At 43.0% G+C, this 17,876-nt stretch overlaps 1 protein-coding gene across 1 annotated transcript; it reads right to left on the minus strand.

The window, feature by feature from the left end:
• Nucleotides 1–12,740: 12,740 nt before the first annotated feature.
• On the minus strand, nt 12,741–17,435 carry LOC308173069 (prostaglandin E2 receptor EP1 subtype-like; the record flags this gene model as incomplete). The annotated part of the gene is made up of 4 exons (XM_080548034.1): nt 12,741–12,887; nt 13,321–13,461; nt 15,972–16,130; nt 16,566–17,435. The coding sequence occupies 4 exons, from the start codon at nt 17,433–17,435 to the stop codon at nt 12,741–12,743; spliced, it is 1,317 nt and encodes a 438-aa protein (XP_080404160.1).
• Between the last annotated feature and the right edge of the window lie 441 nt (nt 17,436–17,876).

Genomic DNA, 17,876 nt, shown 5'->3' on the forward strand with positions numbered 1-17,876 from the left:
GTTCTATTTTTAAAAATTAGCGGCGCAACTTGGTGGGCGCCCCTGGTAATTTCTCTGCATGAGAAATACAAGGTGTGGCGTGTGTAACGATTCTCCTCGGGGAGGCTGTGATGTCACATGGTCACATGGTCAGCACCATCTTCCCAGAAGCCCCGGGGCTGTTGATGATGTCATGGTGGGCCTGGGCCGCCTGGTCCAATGGGTACTGCCGACCCACGACCGACTTCAGCCAATCAGCTTCCATCCCTGCAGACAACGCTGCCACACACTCCGCCTGATGACAGAGGGGGGGGGGAGATGACAGAGTTAGCTTGTGAACCCAGTTACGGGGACTGTTGTAGCTGTAGATCCATTCAGTAACTCTTACTTACTCCAAGATTCCTCATGAACATTTCATGTGAGGTGTCTTATAAATTATGAGGGCTTTTCCAGCTGACATTATGAGGATAACATGGCAAAGCCCTCCATGTTCCTTCCTCTCTCTCTCTCTCGTACATGTACAACACCCATCCTACACATCAGTCTCTGAGCTGGGCTTGTATCTAGCCCTTGAGATGGAGTGTTGCGGTGATCCAACATTGCCAGGTATGGGTCCTCCCCTGCCACCTTGGCTTTCATCATGAGTCTCTTTGCCGTTTTGACCGCCGACTCGGCTTTCCCGTTGCTTTGAGGGTAGCCAGGGGATGACGTCCGGTGTTGAAATCCCCACAGCTGACTGAACCTATCGAACTCATGGGAAGAGTACTGTGGCCCATTATCTGAAACCACGACATCCGGGATCCCTTGACGAGCAAAGTGAGCCTTCAGCTTTCTTATCACTGTACTCGATTTTGTGTCTTTGCTGCCATGTAGTTGTGTGGTCACTGGTCTTGTTCTTGGTCTTGAGGTCGTCGTACTCAAACAGCTCCAGAACAGCGCCCTCTGCTGCCGACTGGGCGTCACCACAGCCGTCCACTTCCACATGGCTCACCTCATGGGCCTGTTGCAGCCTGCAGCCCGCTGCTACGCCAAACACAGAAGCATACCGCTGCCGACACAGTTCAGTGAAACGCTGAAACACGGCTTCAACCAAGCACAAACATTTCCGACACGAGCCTGTGAACAGGTGTGCACCTGCCTATTCCTCTCGGTCGAAACTGCTTTCGGAATGTCTCATCTACTTCTTCTTATTATTTTCAATTTGATTGGCGGTTGGTGTCACACCTTTGGCTCTAAAGGTGGAGCACAATGAGGGAGACCGAGACCGGAGTGGGAAAAAAGATTTAACAAAAATATGTATTACTTAACTCAAGATTCAAAGTAACTTCTTAACATATATTAAATGGAGTGTGTCAATCAGTACATCAGTGGTGTATGTATGGATGAGTGGAATATGTAGTGAAAGCCGTGTTGTCAGTGTAAACCTAAAATGCCACATAAAGCCACAACAAAACAGAATAGCGAGCGTGGAGAGCAAGAAGGGACATCTTCAGTAATGTGCCTGGAATCATCATCACCTATCAGTTAAAGTTAAATTTATTTTATTAGGATAAAACCCCTTGAGATGTGCCATCTCGTTTTCGAGGGGGTCCTAACAACACTACATAATACATAATTATGTATATGAACAATGAATGAATGAAAGCGTTATTTCGAACATGTAAATAGTGTTTTTTGTTGTTATAACTATTTCTTTTTTCACATGTCCGAAAAGGAGTAGGAAGAAGCATAAGCTTATTTAATCCTACCCCTTCTCCAATACTCAGAGATTAATAATTAATAATATACAGTTAACTTCAATATTAATATAATATTTTTTAAATTAAATCAAATGTATTTACGTATTTACATATTTACCAACAATAGAAAACAGATAATGTAAATAAACAACTGGTGACTATCAAAGCCCTTCTTCCTCCTCGTACCTGGTGAAAACCATGTTTGTTTTGTGTGTTCAACAATACATATGACATAATAACAGGAGAAACAATAAAGGACACAACCATGACAGAACACAGACAAACAGGAGACAAACAACAATACACATTGAGAACATCACAACCATAACAAGGCCAAAATGGATAACAGAACAAAGGAAGGCGGATCTACATACCACAATATACATTTTACAATAAACTTAATACAGCTGAAAATAATGTTAGGTGTAAATGTAAGTGGTGACAACTTCAAAGGAAACACGAACAATCAGTCAAAGGTAAGAAGACAGTGCATGCCAGCGCCCTCTATCGGCCAGCCGCCACTGGTGCATGCTTAAAACTAACAAGAGAAGTGATGCAGTATCAGCATGTATCTGTTGTGGGAGAAACGGCTGGTCCATCCTCTGGTAATGGCATCATTCATATAGTTGATGGTATCATTTGAGTCTTTCATGTTGGTTCAGACCACCATAACCCATTTCTCCTCTCCTCGGGCCCATGTGTTGCTCTATGCCACAGGCCAGGTGAATCCCTGCCAGCTCTGCTGTCACCACCAACACCAGATGGCTCTTCCATCTCTGCTTTATGGTCCATTCTAGGATGTCTTACTGGCCAATGTTGCTCACATGTTAGTTAACTACTCAAAAACCTATTGACAACTTCTGTGTTGCTGTATTTAACCCTCCCTATAATCAAGCCATGGCTACTACTACTACTACTCATGTTTAGATCGTAAAACTAGTTCAGTAGGGACAGAGTAAAACACAGATGAAAAGTGCATTTGGAAAAGTTGATTCTTCAAACGAACAGTTGAGTTTATTCAATAAACATACAACAACAACTTTGTAAACAACTAAATGTGGAAAAGGTCCAGAGGTGGGAATACTTGCCAAAGGCACTGTATATTTATTTAGAGATGTAGATTGACAGTAAAAAACTGAGGAAAGTGGAGAATGTGTTCTGGTCTACCAAGGTTAATGACGCAGAAGTTCTTATAATGCTTTTCAGCGACATGCTCATTCTTCTATTTGTTTCTTTAAAAAAAAGAGCAGAAAAATCACCTTAAGGTTCAGGTAATGTTCCTCACTGCTACAGTGGATGTTGCACGGGTGGTCCTGTATCAGGGATAAACTAAACAACATTCAACACAATGAAACGGGTGGTCCTGTATCAGGGATAAACTAAACAACATTCAACACAATGAAACGGGTGGTCCTGTATCAGGGATAAACTAAACAACATTCAACACAATGAAACGGCTGGTCCTGTATCAGGGATAAACTAAACAACATTCAACACAATGAAACAGGTGGTCCTGTATCAGGGATAAACTTAACAACATTCAACACAATGAAACGGCTGGTCCTGTATCAGGGATAAACTAAACAACATTCAACACAATGAAACAGGTGGTCCTGTATCAGGGATAAACTAAACAACAGGTGATACATGCAGTAGTAGAATGTTGTGATGCATGCAGTAGTAGAATGTTGTGATACATGCAGTAGTAGAATGTTGTGATATATGCAGTAGTAGAATGTGTCCTCTCGCTATATGAATTTGCCTCTACAGGGAGAACCTTTGTACCCAGGGTGCGAAATAAGGGGGAGCTCGGGGAGCTATAGCTCCCCTAGTGGTGACATGAGCTCCCCTGGAAACATGGTTTGTGACATTTTGGGGGAGCTCTAAAATATTCCAAATTGCGATGGATTTATTCCAAGTTGTGACGGATTTTACCTGGTGTAATATGATTTGTAGAGGCATACAATCTATTTTGATGTTGGTATTAGGTATATAAATGATATATAATAGCCTATATAGCCTACATATAGGCCTTTATTGGCTACAACTATGCGACAGTAACTTGCAGCGGGGTGCACTGATGCTGAACCCCTCATAGTGATAAGTAGGTGGACAACGCGTGGTGCTGAAATAGCCGACATGCGGTGTGTGGTTTGAAAAAAGTAACGCCAGCTCAGTAAATAATTCAAACTTAATGTTTACTTATAGGCTATGTGAATGTGACTGCACCACACATGTGAACAGTAACAAAGCAAATGCAGTTTAATTTTATGAAAAACATTGACAACTAAATCGGCGCAAAAAAAAAAAAAAAGCTGAATCTGCTTAGCCTATATGCTCCTGAAAAACATTTAATGACAGAGGAAACACGCTACATTACTAGGGATAATAATTACAATGAGCCATTCATTAAAAATAGAAAAAATAATATTAGGCTATTAAATCTCACTTAATGAGAAAACATCTCCCATCGGTCACTATTTGTTGGCTATCTGGTGATATGGACGTCTTTGAGTGTCTAGAAAAGCGCTATAAGTCCAATGTATTATTATTATTTATTATTATTATGGACGTCACTTTAATCCGGCAGTTCTCAAGGTTTTTATGCACCAATCGATTCCTCTAGTCTGTCTTTATCGCATTCATTGATGAAAAGGACAACTCACATGTATAGGTGAAAGGGAACATTCATTGTGAGCACGGAAAATGTGAGTCTCACAACGGCTTTGCATTGATGAAACCAGGTAGGATGAACGCATAGTTCGCTGTCCATTCCTGTTTAAATGCCCTGTTTCCACCGTCAACTTTCCTCTTTAGACCTTTGGAGAGTGACATTATGTTTCTCTTGCTAGCTAGCAGGTTAAATGTTTAGCTAACTTCACCCGGCACCAAACAACCAATCCAATAATAATGTGACCTTGTAAGTCTGGGAGGAGGGGGGAATCATTATCAGAATAAAACTATGTTAAATAATTATTAGAATAAGTTAGGCTGCGCTACATCGTCAGTCCACACATTTATTATTCAAAACTATGGAAAAGGGTGAAACTACGTTGTTGAGAATCACAACACAAACTCGCTAGTCAAGCCAAAATACAGCAGCGAAATGGATTGGACTGCTACCTAGTTAACTAGAACACTACTTTACATTGTTACCTAGTTAACTAGAACACTACTTTACATTGTTACCTAGTTAACAAGAACACTACTTTACATTGTTACCTAGTTAACTAGAACACTACTGTACATTGTTTAGCAGGCTCACAAAACAAGCCGTGTTAGTTGACTAGCGATGTGTCATTGATTTTCGACAACGCGGAAATGTATTCACATTTTTCGAAAGAAAAGTCAAAGCATTAGAACGTAGAACGGAAAATTGCACGCGCGCTTTGCGCACGGAAAGCCACCGGCCCTGATTTGGCCAGATTTTTTTTTTCCGTTAGGAGATAAAAAAAAAAAAAATCTTTAATCCCTGGGCTCCCCCGCACACCGTGATTTAATTCGCACACTGTTTGTACCGAAAGCTTGCATTTGACAACTTCAAAGGAAACACGAACAATCAGTCAAAGGTAAGAAGACAGTGCATGCCAGCGCCCTCTATCGGCCAGCCGCCACTGGTGCATGCTTAAAACTAACAAGAGAAGGGATGCAGTATCAGCGCGCATGTCGCGACCAGAGGCCATAACATCTATAATATATTAGTATCTGGCCCAGATCGCTTAAGATCCCATCCAGAAAAGCGTATCCACAGGAGTGTTGTATAATGTATTCTACTGTACTGTATGTATTCACCAATCACCGCCGTGACAGGGTTAAAGAACAGCTTGTGTTAGTTGTGGGCTAAACCGCCTAAACTGGGGTAATGTGTTCAACTTAAATCATTTGGTTTTTATTCAAAACATTCCACTCAACGCAGAGCAGACACTTATCACACACCCCGATGACCACTCAAACCCTACAGAGGCCTCACACACAGAGAGAGATGAAACACACACACACACACACACACACACACACACACACATGAAGTGGGAACAATTCTTCAACCAATGAGCAATCCATAATGAACGTTAACAAACTACAAACATACATACACATGTGATTGTTAATAATTAAATATCTTGAAATTGTACAGAAAGATGAATAGGCTACTGTTTGTTGCACTTTGTAAGAAAGGCGCTAGACAAATTAAGGTATTATTATTTTTAATTAATTGTTTTAGCATTAATGTCTAAATCAGCGTCTGTTTTCTGACAAGAAGGTGAAAGGTGACAGTAGAATGTCACAACTCTTTAACTCGGGGATCTTCATACTGGTCCGAGTTTCCCAGTTGGAACTCTGACTTGGAGGGTCGTTCTAGTGGTTATTTCCCACTAGGGAGCTATAATACATCTATAGCTATAAGACCTACCTCATATAACAACTATATATGATATAGCAACTGTAACTGCTGTTCACTGCTCGGCAAGGCGGCTAGCTCGCCTGGCTAACTTCTTCTGGAGCAACCTAAGCTAGACTGGTTTCCATTACCAACATTAGCTATCTAGCATGTCCGCTAGTCTCATAGTAAGTAGCCCATCTGTCAGAAGCCCTTTTCTCACAGACATGACGGTAAAGTGCCTGAAAACAGTTCCCGGTATAATTTTGTTATTGTTTGCCTGACCCCCGGTATACGCAGGCCTTGATTTAACGTGGTTTACACGCTACACTCAGGGTACACAGCAGTGTCTCCCAGTACACATAAACATAGCCGACCAACTTCTCCTTCCCTACCTGGCTAGTGCTGCATTGGTCAATATCAACTTCACTAAGCCCGACCTGTTGTAGTCGATGTTTGAGGTCTGCGGACTCGTTCTGTCCCTTCTCTGGCTCTGCTTTTTCAGGTTGGCTAGTACCTTGAAAATCTTCAACCGCCAGACAAGGGAACACATCCGCCAGCTTGCTTTTCAAGGTGATAGGTTTGTCTGACACATTTGAAACTTTCATGGGCACCCAGCTGTCACCCCACAAGGGTGTGATGACACGTCCGACCATGATATTACGAGGCATAGATTTGGACGAGGTGGGCTCGACAACCACTGTACTACCCGGTGACATGGGGACATTCTTTGGCAATTTACCCCAGACTAGATGTTCTTGCCTCGCCAACAGGGTGACTGACTGCTGGAGTTTTACACTTCCAACCCTTTCCGGAATATCCTTGCCTCTCCACCGGGATGAGTTCGCCATGAGATTTAAGAACTGCTCACACTCTGGAAGAAGATTGCCACTGGATACAAGACGCCAATAATCATTGGTTGTTTTGAGCTGATGCATGAGAAATCTGATCACATTTGTGCCTAAGATCAAGTCGTCATGTTGGCCGGGCAACACAAGGATAGGCGTAATACAGCTCTTGGCGCTTTGCAAACTGAACTTTAATGTATAAAAACAAACAATGAATACAGATACTGAGGTACAGATACTGAGGTACAGTAAATAAGGCAACAATCATACAAAGTGCTGTTTCTTCATGAACAATGGAAGCTACCAGAACAACTTAAGGTACAGAACATGAAAAGAAAACAAAGGACCAGGGTAGAAACGAACAATAGTAACACGCCTGATATTGAGTTCAACTCAGATGGCTGTTGGTTGCCAGAGAAGTGTAGATGACAGAAATGATGAATGTGTTTGTTGATACAAATCAAAACGTGAGTGAATCTATATGATCTATATGATCTTCCTGCTTATACAACAATCAATAAATCATGTATTCAGAGGTAGAGATGGACAACACACTTCTAAAGGAGAGGGACAGACTGATAGAGGATAAGAATAAGACTCTGGAGGAGATGAACAGTTAAGATGGTCTGTCTGCTTATTTAATAACTCTGATGTTCTAATCCCAACCAAGGGTGTTAGGAACATTCCAAAATGGAGGCTCTGCTGGACACATAAACACACAACAACAACAACAACAACAACAACAAATACCCTCACAGTGACACACAAACACACAACAACAACAACAAGTACCCTCACAGAGACACACAGGGTTAGTTACCACAGGTGAGTTACCGTGGTAACAGAGGTGGACGGGTCAGTCGAGGTAAATCACTGGATGAAAGGCTAGGAGGTGAAAAGCAGGATGGGAGGATGGAGCAGGTAGAAAGGAGGCGAAGAGAGGTGGAGGGAGACAGATAGGGTGTCAGAGGGGGGTAATGACGTGTGGATGGATGGCTTTGAGTGCTGTCAGGGGTACCACATACACGCCTTTGACCTTGTGTGTAGAGTAGACACACACACACACACACACCTTATCCCTCATCATAGTGTTTGAGGTTGGGGGGGGGGGGGGGGGGGTCAGGTGTAGAGAACAGTGCTGTTGTAACACCCATCCACTGACTTTCCTTCCATTCCCCCTCTTTCCTCGACTCTTCCCCGTCTCCCCCTCCTCTGTCTCCCCATAATATCAATTGTTTTGGCTTGGCAATAATGTTGGGGGGGGTCATTTGTAAAGATCAAGGTATCCATCTTCTATCTTTTGTATCCAATCATTGAACAATATTTAAAAGAAGTAATCAAAATGATCATCCCCAATGTGTGTGAATGATTGAGTCTTTGTGAACGGAAAAATAGTTGATTGTGGTAGTTGTATGAAAGTCTCTGCCCAAGCAGAGATCTGGAGTCGGAATAAGAAGGGTAAATATTTTTTCTTTCTTTCTTTTTCTTTTTTTAATATGAAGGTTTGTACCGCCAACACTGTGAAGAATCCATGAGGGGTTAGGGTCTCTCTCCTTCTCTGTATAGCTCATGAAGTAGCATTTGCTAAAAAAAAAAAAACAAAGAATACATGAAGGGTTTAACTTTGTTTCCAATGTTTTCTATTCTACTTCCAGTATTTAGTTTAACAACAATGTATGTACAAAATAAAAACATTTATTAATTCAAACCAAAAGTTTAAAACTAAATCCTCAGCAAGACCTCATGTTTACAACATTAACATTTACATCCATAATATCAACTTTTTCCCTCAGCTTGGTGCCCGGCCAACATGACGACTTGATCTTGAGCTCACGGATGATAAGCCATTCCGCCTCCCCTACCGGCGCGTACCTCCAGCATATATGTAGGTGGTCATAGACACACACACACACACACACACACACACACACACACACACACACACACACACACACTCAGTACTCAGAGGGTCAGGATCAGGCCTAAGTGGAGTAACAACTCCCCCCTCTCCTTCACAACAACAGCTGATACACAGATTCATCAGCAGGGAGTTTTCCAGCTGGCAGGCAGGGAGTCAGGAATAGGGACTTTTTGTTTTGTTTTTATCTTCGTAGCGTCTCTGGATCGTTTGTGTCGGACAGGACACAAGGTCTAACAAGGTGTGAGGTTCTATTTGTAGGCTGACACATGTTGTACCAATAGTTGAATGGTTTCATAATCTGCACCTTTTTTAGTGGCCTTTTATTGTGACCATCTTAAGGCCTTTTATTGTGACCATCTTAAGGCACACAGTGCAATAACCACGCTGTCTAATCAGCATCTGGATATGCCACACCTGTCAGGTGGATGGATTATAAAGGAGAAGTGCTCACTAACACAGATTTAAACACATTTGTGAACTAATTTTGAGAGAAATAGGCCTTTTGTGTACATAGAAAAAGTCTTAGGTCTTTGATTTCAACTCAAAAGAGACGTTCATATTGTTTCGTATGAAGTGTCCTAAATGGGCTGTGCTAATACTTCCTTTGTTAAACCAATGACCTATCTGATCAATGCATTTCACACAAAGACTCAGTAAAAACAATCACATTATAAAGAATTTATTGCAGGCAAAAAATACTGGAAATAATATTTACAAACTATAAAACAAACATTCCTTTTGTGGGATCCATACATGACTGAGGGTAAAAACAAACGTTGAATTTATAGTTGAATTCTTCCATTGTGACATTCCTGGAGCAGTGGTGTGTTTCTCATTGACTGCCAGACTGCAAAAGCTATGTTCAACAGACAAACTGCATTCAAAACTATACCGTTGCCTGAAACAGTATTGTACTCTTCAACAATTATGTAAAATAACTTAAATATCTAAAATGGTCCATTAGAACCTGTAAAGGAAGAACAAAAATACCCTTACATTTAAACAATTTAAAATGTTTGTTGCCATTTTCCAGATTCAGTAGTATTTCAAGCTTTTTTTGTTAGTTCGCAAACCCATCCAACCATTTAATAATTTAATTAATAAATAATAATAATTAATTTAAATTTAAATTTTCTTAAATGTATAGCCTTTAACAGGTTACTTGACCAAAATTAAAATTAACAAAAAATGGCCAAGCACAGACAGATGGCTCTGGGGCTGAACCCTGGGGACGTATTCAGTAGGACATGCAGAATAGAAAGCATTTCTATCTGCAACATTGTTTATCTTGTGTCCATTGAATGAGCACTTGATGTACAGGAACCCCCTCCTATGTTGTCTTTGATCATTCAGTTAGTACGCAATCAAACTATGCACACATTGAATAATATGCTGATCTATTTCTTGTGCCAATAGCCTGTAACCATATAGCTATAACAAATGGTTGTTTTATTTTTAAGATAATAGATCTTTGTTCCATAGAACACAGTCTTGTCCCCTTTTTTTGTTAGGGTTAGGGTTAAGTACTTTGAGTCATCGTATTTGCTCCAGAAATCAATACCCCTAAGCCAATTTCACTAGCCACGTCAGATTCAATCAGGGCTTTATTCCTGCGGAGCTTGTAGATGGTATTTCAGTATGTTGTGTGTCACAGTAGTTTCTCTTAGCAGTTACTGCCCGATACCTCTCCGGTTTGTCCTTGGAGTAGTTATCCCTCCTCCCTCCCATCCCTTTGCAGTCCCCTGCATCCTCCACTTGAGTCTCTATGTCCCACATTCTCTTCATCCTCATCTCACTAAGAGCCGCACGCTCCACATCCTTTACCGCTGGCACAGTAGTCAGCAGAATTTTTAAAGTTAATAGCTCTCTCTATGATTGAGGGTAATTTTATCTGGATGATCTGGTTAAAGGATGATTTGCTTTTATCTCAACCACAGTGGCTGTCCCCTGGCTGGTGTTTTGGTTGGTTTTGTTGTTGCGCAAAAAAAGACCCGGAAGAATCTGGGCTGGCCCCAACGTGTTGTCCCTGGGTTCTGAGACGGTTCGGCTGCCGAACGGGAAATTGGGAATTGGACACTTTGGAGAAGAAGAGTGATTTGGCCAAGGGAAACGGGGGGGGGGGGGGGGGGGGAGGGAATGCTTGCGGTTTCACCTTGAAGCAAAACTCTCTAGTGTTAAACCAGGGTTGAGCTCTAATCAGACGATCTTCATGGACGTTAGCTGTCTCTCTCTTATAGCACATAGTGTGAAGAATGATTAACTCATAACACCCTGCATTTCCTGTCTAGCTTTCTATTATATAGAAAGATGAGCTTATCTATAGAGAGATGAGCTTATGTGCATTATGTGGAAGCTATGGGTCTCATGAAAGGTACCGTCTAATCAGATGCAATGCTAATGCTATCTACCTCTAATCAGATGCAATGCTAATGCTATCTACCTCTAATCAGATGCTAATGCTAATGCTATCTACCTCCACAACTGCTGGTCCCTTAAATGAATGATGTGTGTCCTGGTGTTGTCATTGGCTAATGATGAGTGCCTGTCTTCTGTTCTAGGAGCAGGTAGTACAACAATAATAATGATTTATTGTAGGGTTGGGGTGTCAGGAGGAGCAGGCTGGAGGTAGATAGGTAGTCAGACAGGCAGGGGATCAGGCAGGTAGGCAGACAGGCAGGCGGAGTGGTCGGTAGACAGGCAAATTAAGATAAAACAAAAAGGCCTATCATGTCCCTGAGGACATCGTTGACTAAGGCCTGAAACACAGCAGGGGCATTAGTAGGGTTGGGTACCGTTTGGGTTTTATCCGGTACCGGTACCTAACCAGTACTTTAAAAACGGTACCGGTACCAAAGCGGTACTTAATTCGGTACTTTTGATTTTTTTAAATGACATATATATATATATATATATATAATAATAACACGGTCGACAACATTAAACAGCTTTTCACTTTTTTATTGCTGAGGCACAATATATATTAGTTAAATATACACTCATTAAAATAAATGAAAATAAAACTCCTGAGCTTTGGGGACTCCATTAAGCTGGGGGTGCCTATCGTTGGTACTGATGTCGAATACGAGTACACACTTGTTCGGCAGCCCCTCAAGGACATCAGAATATTCTTAGAAAAGGGATCTAGTGAAGAGGCCTGCATAGCCCCCAGAACCAAGAAGACCAAGAGGAAATATAACTCTGATGAACTGGAGCCCTCCACCTCGTCAAAATCCAAACTCTGTTGCCGCTCAGCTACTACTCCTCTGGTCCATGATGACATGAAGATTGATTTTTCAGACACAGTAGTAGGATAAGGATATATCTACATGATATATACATGATCTGACACAGTACCCGAATATCAGGAGATCCCCGATCATGTTGTCCACCTCGCAGAGAAGCAGCCACACATCCGCACTACATCATCAACAGACGCGTCGAATCCTGGAGTGCACTGTCCAATCAAAGGCTTGCGTTCGTAAACTCGCTCTGAGAGCGTCGCAGCGCACACTGGGCCCGACGTCATAAGAGGAGCAAGTAATTTGATTGGACAGAAGGCATTCCACGAGTGGTGATCAGAATTCCAGAACGAGTTTACGGAACGCACCCATAAGTCGAGCGTCGCGTTATGCCAACCCGCTAGCGGAAGTTGCTATTAGCAACCTTCTCGTTATCCTTCCGTACTCGCTGCTTTCACTGAGTGGAAATTTAACAGGCGATGTGACGTCACGAGTCACCAGTTGACACCGGACACCAAGGGGCGAGATAGAAAAGTACCGAAATGAGGCACCGAAATCTCCTTTGCGATTCGGTACGGGTACATACCGAATGTAAAGTAACCGGTACCTACCGGTACCGATTTTCGGTACCCAACCCTAGGCATTAGTGAGGCCAAAAGGCATGACCAGGTATTCAAAATAGCCTAAAGGGGTGTTGAACCCTGTCTTCCACTCATCCCCCTCTCGTATACGAACCAGGTGGTAGGCGTTGCGGAGGTCGAGCTTCGTGAACACTGTGGCTCCCTGGAGAGAATCGAGGGGTAAAGGGTAAGAATTTTTGATGGTGATGTTATTAAGCCCCCTGTAATCTATGCAGGGCCGCAGAGTCTTGTCCTTTTTAACCACAAAAAAGAAACCAGCGCCCACGGGTGAGGAGGAGGGGCGGATGAGGCCAGCAGCCAGGGAGTCATTGATGTAACACTCCATGGCCTCCCGTTCGGGTTTAGAGATGCTGTACAGGCGGCTGCTAGGAAGGGGTGCTCCGGGCAGCAAGTCAATGGCGCAATCATAGGGCATTAATTATCAGTCAACGGCTATAGGCTTTCATTTAAAAGTAAACAAAAATGGATGTACTAATCCCAATTGGTCCTTTAAATAAGATCTGACCAAGCCAGTGTGTGTGAACTGTCACTATCGATGGACCAGGGTCTGAGCCGGGGGTCGTGTGAGGTCACACCTCCAGGATGCTGACGTGTTCGTCGTGTTCGTCGGGGACCAGGACGGGGCTGCTGGGGTTCAGAGTCACCGGCTCCTCATCTGAGTCATCTGATATGGTGATGATGAGCTGCCGCTCCCGCCGAGCCCTGCGGCCGACACACTAACCAGTTGCCTTTCAGGAAGTAGTGGAGATCGTGCACCTAGCCTATAGGATACTTACCAAAAATGCTCATGAATGACGCTTTGCAGACCGGGAGTTTTCCAGTCTCATTCTGAATGTAGTACTTGACCGTCAGATCCCTTGTTTTGTGTTTTGCTGGATTATCCACTTTAGGTCTTCGCCGTTTCACTGGCACTATATCCATGTAAGACAACAGAGTGGCATCCTGTTTTACTTTATCTGTTGTGGAATAAAGCACTAGGTTTATCTTGGCTAACTCCTTGTTTGACAGTGCAGATGCCTGACAGGCTTTTTCTGAGTTATGATTACATGCAATGCAGGGAGCTTTTCCCAGAATATGAATACATTCATTCACACACACACACTAACCTATCTACCAGGATTGTTCCAGCCTTTACTGCTGTGTGTGTCCCGTGTGTGTGCGTGTGTGTGTGTGTGCGTGTGCGTGTGTGTGCGTGTATTCTTACACATGGGACACACAGCTACGCAGCAGACCCAGAGAACCCAGAGACAATGAGGCACTCGCCACATTGTGCATCCTTCCAGTGGAGGGCATGAAGAGGAGGAAATAGACAGACATTATGATGGGATGGGTGAGGGACATGGGTGTTGTTAGGAGGTAACAGGGGAGTTTGGAATTGTATGGAGAGGAAATACACGCGTGGATAGTCAGAGAGTATCAGGTCTCCATTGAAGACCTGGATGAGCTTGATAAGTAAGGTTAAATAAAAATTGTTACATTGTCGGGATGGCATGTGGAAAGGAAGTAAATGAGACTGTCCATTAACTTTTGATCGGTTCATTTGACTAACATGGGTGATTACCACGTGTTCTCAGTTGGTCAATAGTGAAAGTGTACTTACCTATGCAAGACCCGACAGCGAACTATTTGACAGGGATTTCCCTAACCTTTCACCTAGTAACCCTGTCTACAAAAAAAATCCACGGATGAACAGCAGGCTTCGATATCAATTAGAATCACCACCGGCAGCTGAATGCGTTGAGGGGCTGATAACGTAGCCTCTCAAAACGGTAACAGTATCCCAATGTTACAATAGTTTCAAACAGTTTTGAGTTTGGTGTCTCCGCGGCAGATGATTGACTGAACAACGCCTCTGCATCAATTTATAAAAACAACAACATTGAAATAGATTAACGATGGAGTTCCGTTAGTACACATTCAAGGCCGAGCGGAAAGTATAATACAGATGTGTGGTAAATATCGATAAATATTTGAGAATACAACAATGCGTGCCAGACAATTTTCTGTAGGCTACTCCATATTGAATGTTATTGCAGTGCGACCTCCAAGCACCGCCTGGTTTTTCCTCAGTCAGCTCAGCCATTTGGTGCTTTGAACGCTCATTAAACGCATGACTCAATTCAATCGGACGATCTCATGGTGTTGAAGGGAACCCATCCTTTGCCCCGCCCTATGGATTTGCTGATTCAGTTAACGTCTGACACACACATGCCTGGAGACAGTTTAGTCAGTTTCAGACAGTCTTTCACTTCAGTAGGCGATGTAAGAAGTAGCTAACAAGAGACAAGAGACGATTAATTAAAAGATGAGTTTTGTTCTAAACCAGCTGAGAAGACGCGCATTTGTCGTCGCGGCTGGCCTGGTAGCAGCCGCTGCTGGTTCCTACTACATCTGTAAGACCTGGGGCTCTCAAGAGGCCCCTGTTATCACTGAGGAGGAAGGTGGGTTAGTGCATGTTGGTGGGTAAGTACTTCTACTCTTTTGAAAAAGTGTTTCCGAGTCTGAACGGATTCAGTTAACGTCATTTGTTTGGTCAAGGATTGTGAAGTGCTGCTTAAAACTGGTAAGGTGAATATCACTAGATAATCACTTAAACAACTATCAAAATAGAATAGTAGTATGTATGAATAGTATTACTCATTTACACTGTGTGACTTAAATTCAAATAGTCTCATCTGGGAATATCCCTCTGGAAATGTTCAGAAAAGTTGATAAATAAACATGCCTACAGTTGTTTTTATTGTCAGTAGACCCAACACCTGTGTAATTTACAGCAAACAGTACAGTGAGGTGGTATATAGACTTTTACAATACAGAAAGTATTTGATTTCAAAACATAGACTATGATCAGCACACAGGTCTTAGTAGTATATACCTGGTCACCACACCTGTTTACAAACTATATTTGTTAATGAGTTGACTGTCCCATGTAATCTGCATTACAAAGTTTCTATTTCTGTTGGAGTTTGACATGTCCACATCCACATGCATGTTTATTATTATATGTGCATAGATAGCATTTGTCCCAGTGTCTCAAATTACAGTTGTTTATTGGTGAATAAAGTGTATGTCTTCTCCTTGCCTCAGTACTTTTCAGTGTGTCTCCATTCTCCAGAAGTTGGGGTCTTGTGTTCACAAGTCAATGTAGACTGATGTCCTGTCTGCGTGCGTCTGTACAGGAGCTTTGTGTTATGGTAGATCTGTCTTTCTGGATGACATGACAAACTCTGCGCAGCACTGCTCGCCTCAGTAAGATGTAGACCCAAGGATCCAGGATCTGATTCCAGGAGGCCATGTGAAGGCCCAGCAGAATCAGGCTCCCTGACTGATGCACTGAGTAGGTGGAGCCATGGTAAAACTGCCCCACCGACAAAGAGATGTAGATCTAAAGATGTAGAGAGACAAAGACAACAATGGAGATAATGAATGGTCAGATCCTGGTATGAGAAGTGTGCAAAACTCTAAAGAATTCGAAAGTAAGGTTTCTGTGGCATGAGAAGGCTGTCAGTCAGGGGACTGCTTTGTTAGATCTGGTGTTAATCCCCCAGGGGAGGCTCTCCACCTCAGACGTTGACATTTCCTCATCTATGCTATTTGCACTAAATGTAATACCAAAGGCTATTAAGAGGTCCCTGAGAAGCTAGATATTACATGCTGTTCAACATGAATAATTAATACATTGTGTACAAAATCATTTCAATGTTCATCTCTGTTTAAACATTAAGTGATGAGAAAGCCAAATAATTAAGGAAAATTTATTAAAATAATAAAATAATCAACAGTATGACGATGGTCAAATACGAGAGGAGGTTTGACTCACTAGGAATGGGCTCCAACACACACATGACACCACAGTAATCACTGCCAGCTGAGCCATCATCTCCACATCCAGTGAGCACATGAGGGAGGAGGAGGAAGCTGAGGAGCCATATCGCCCTGTCTTATTTCTCCTGAAACCTTGGGAGCTCATCCTGGCCTGTAGCAGTGCCAGCCCACTCAGGGTGTTACAGAGCAGGGAGAGGATGAGCGCCGCCAGCCCCAGGCCTGAGAAGGCTAGGGCTAGACTGGCATCAGCTGTGGACCGTGGGCCATGCACAGGCAGGAAGCACCAGGTGCCAGGAAACTGGGGTGTGTAACTGCCAACGTCCAGCAGGGGCAGCACTGCTAGCAGGAGGGCGAGGGAGTACAGTAGGAGCACAGTGAGCCGAGCATGAGCTACTGTGATCATAGCAGCGTGTAGGAGGGGCTGCGTGATGCCCACCCAACGCTCCACTGCCATGGCACCCCCCAGTAATAAAGGGCACAACCCGAAGAACACCATACTGGCCCCGAAGAGCTGGCAGAACTTCTCAGCAGGCTCAGTGGCTCGGGATGCTGACCTGTGCCTCAGACTTTGACCCAAGTGCAGATGTAGGGCAAAGGCACCAGTGATCACATGACCTCCCAGATCAGTCAACAGCAGGGCTCCTACCAGCAGCAGGAATGGAGCCTTCACCCGGCGACGGTACCCAAAATGGGATTTGGCCAGAATGGCCAACGCAGAGAGGACACTGAATATGTATTTCTTTTTCTGAAAAATATGTAACCCTGGCAACCCTGCCGCCTTTTCTCGCTCTCCCCTGCGCGAGGCCCTCCTCCGGTCATCCACTTCGCACTGTCCTCTGTGTCCCCCTGTTGTGTTCGCTAACATTCAACGCTAACATTCAACGCTATGTTACAGAACAATTGACAAATCAACTCACTATCATACCAGTATTTCACAAAGGTAAGTTGTTGTCATCTCTGGTTATTCATGATATATGTTATAAAAAAAAAACATTGTCAAATACAGAGAAATTAAAGTGAAGCAACACATGCTGTACTACATAATCCTTTTTTCGTAGCAAAGCCAAGTGATCTTCATGCTGCAATGAGACATTCAAATGGCTTATTTTACAATGTTAGATATAATTTATATTTTTGTTCAGTGTATATTTGATACATTTTTAAACCTATTGAATAGTGCCTAAGTGCCTTGTAGTGCCTACAAAATTCAAACTTCCCACAGGTTCTTGACATTTGCCTTAGGATAGACCTTGATTACACTGCACAGGCAGTAATGAGAAGCTCAGATTAATTCCTACCATATTCT

Source organism: Nansenia antarctica (genome assembly GCF_963989245.1).
Source record: "Nansenia antarctica genome assembly, chromosome: 18".
In the NCBI taxonomy this organism is placed as follows: Eukaryota; Metazoa; Chordata; class Actinopteri; order Argentiniformes; family Microstomatidae; genus Nansenia; species Nansenia antarctica.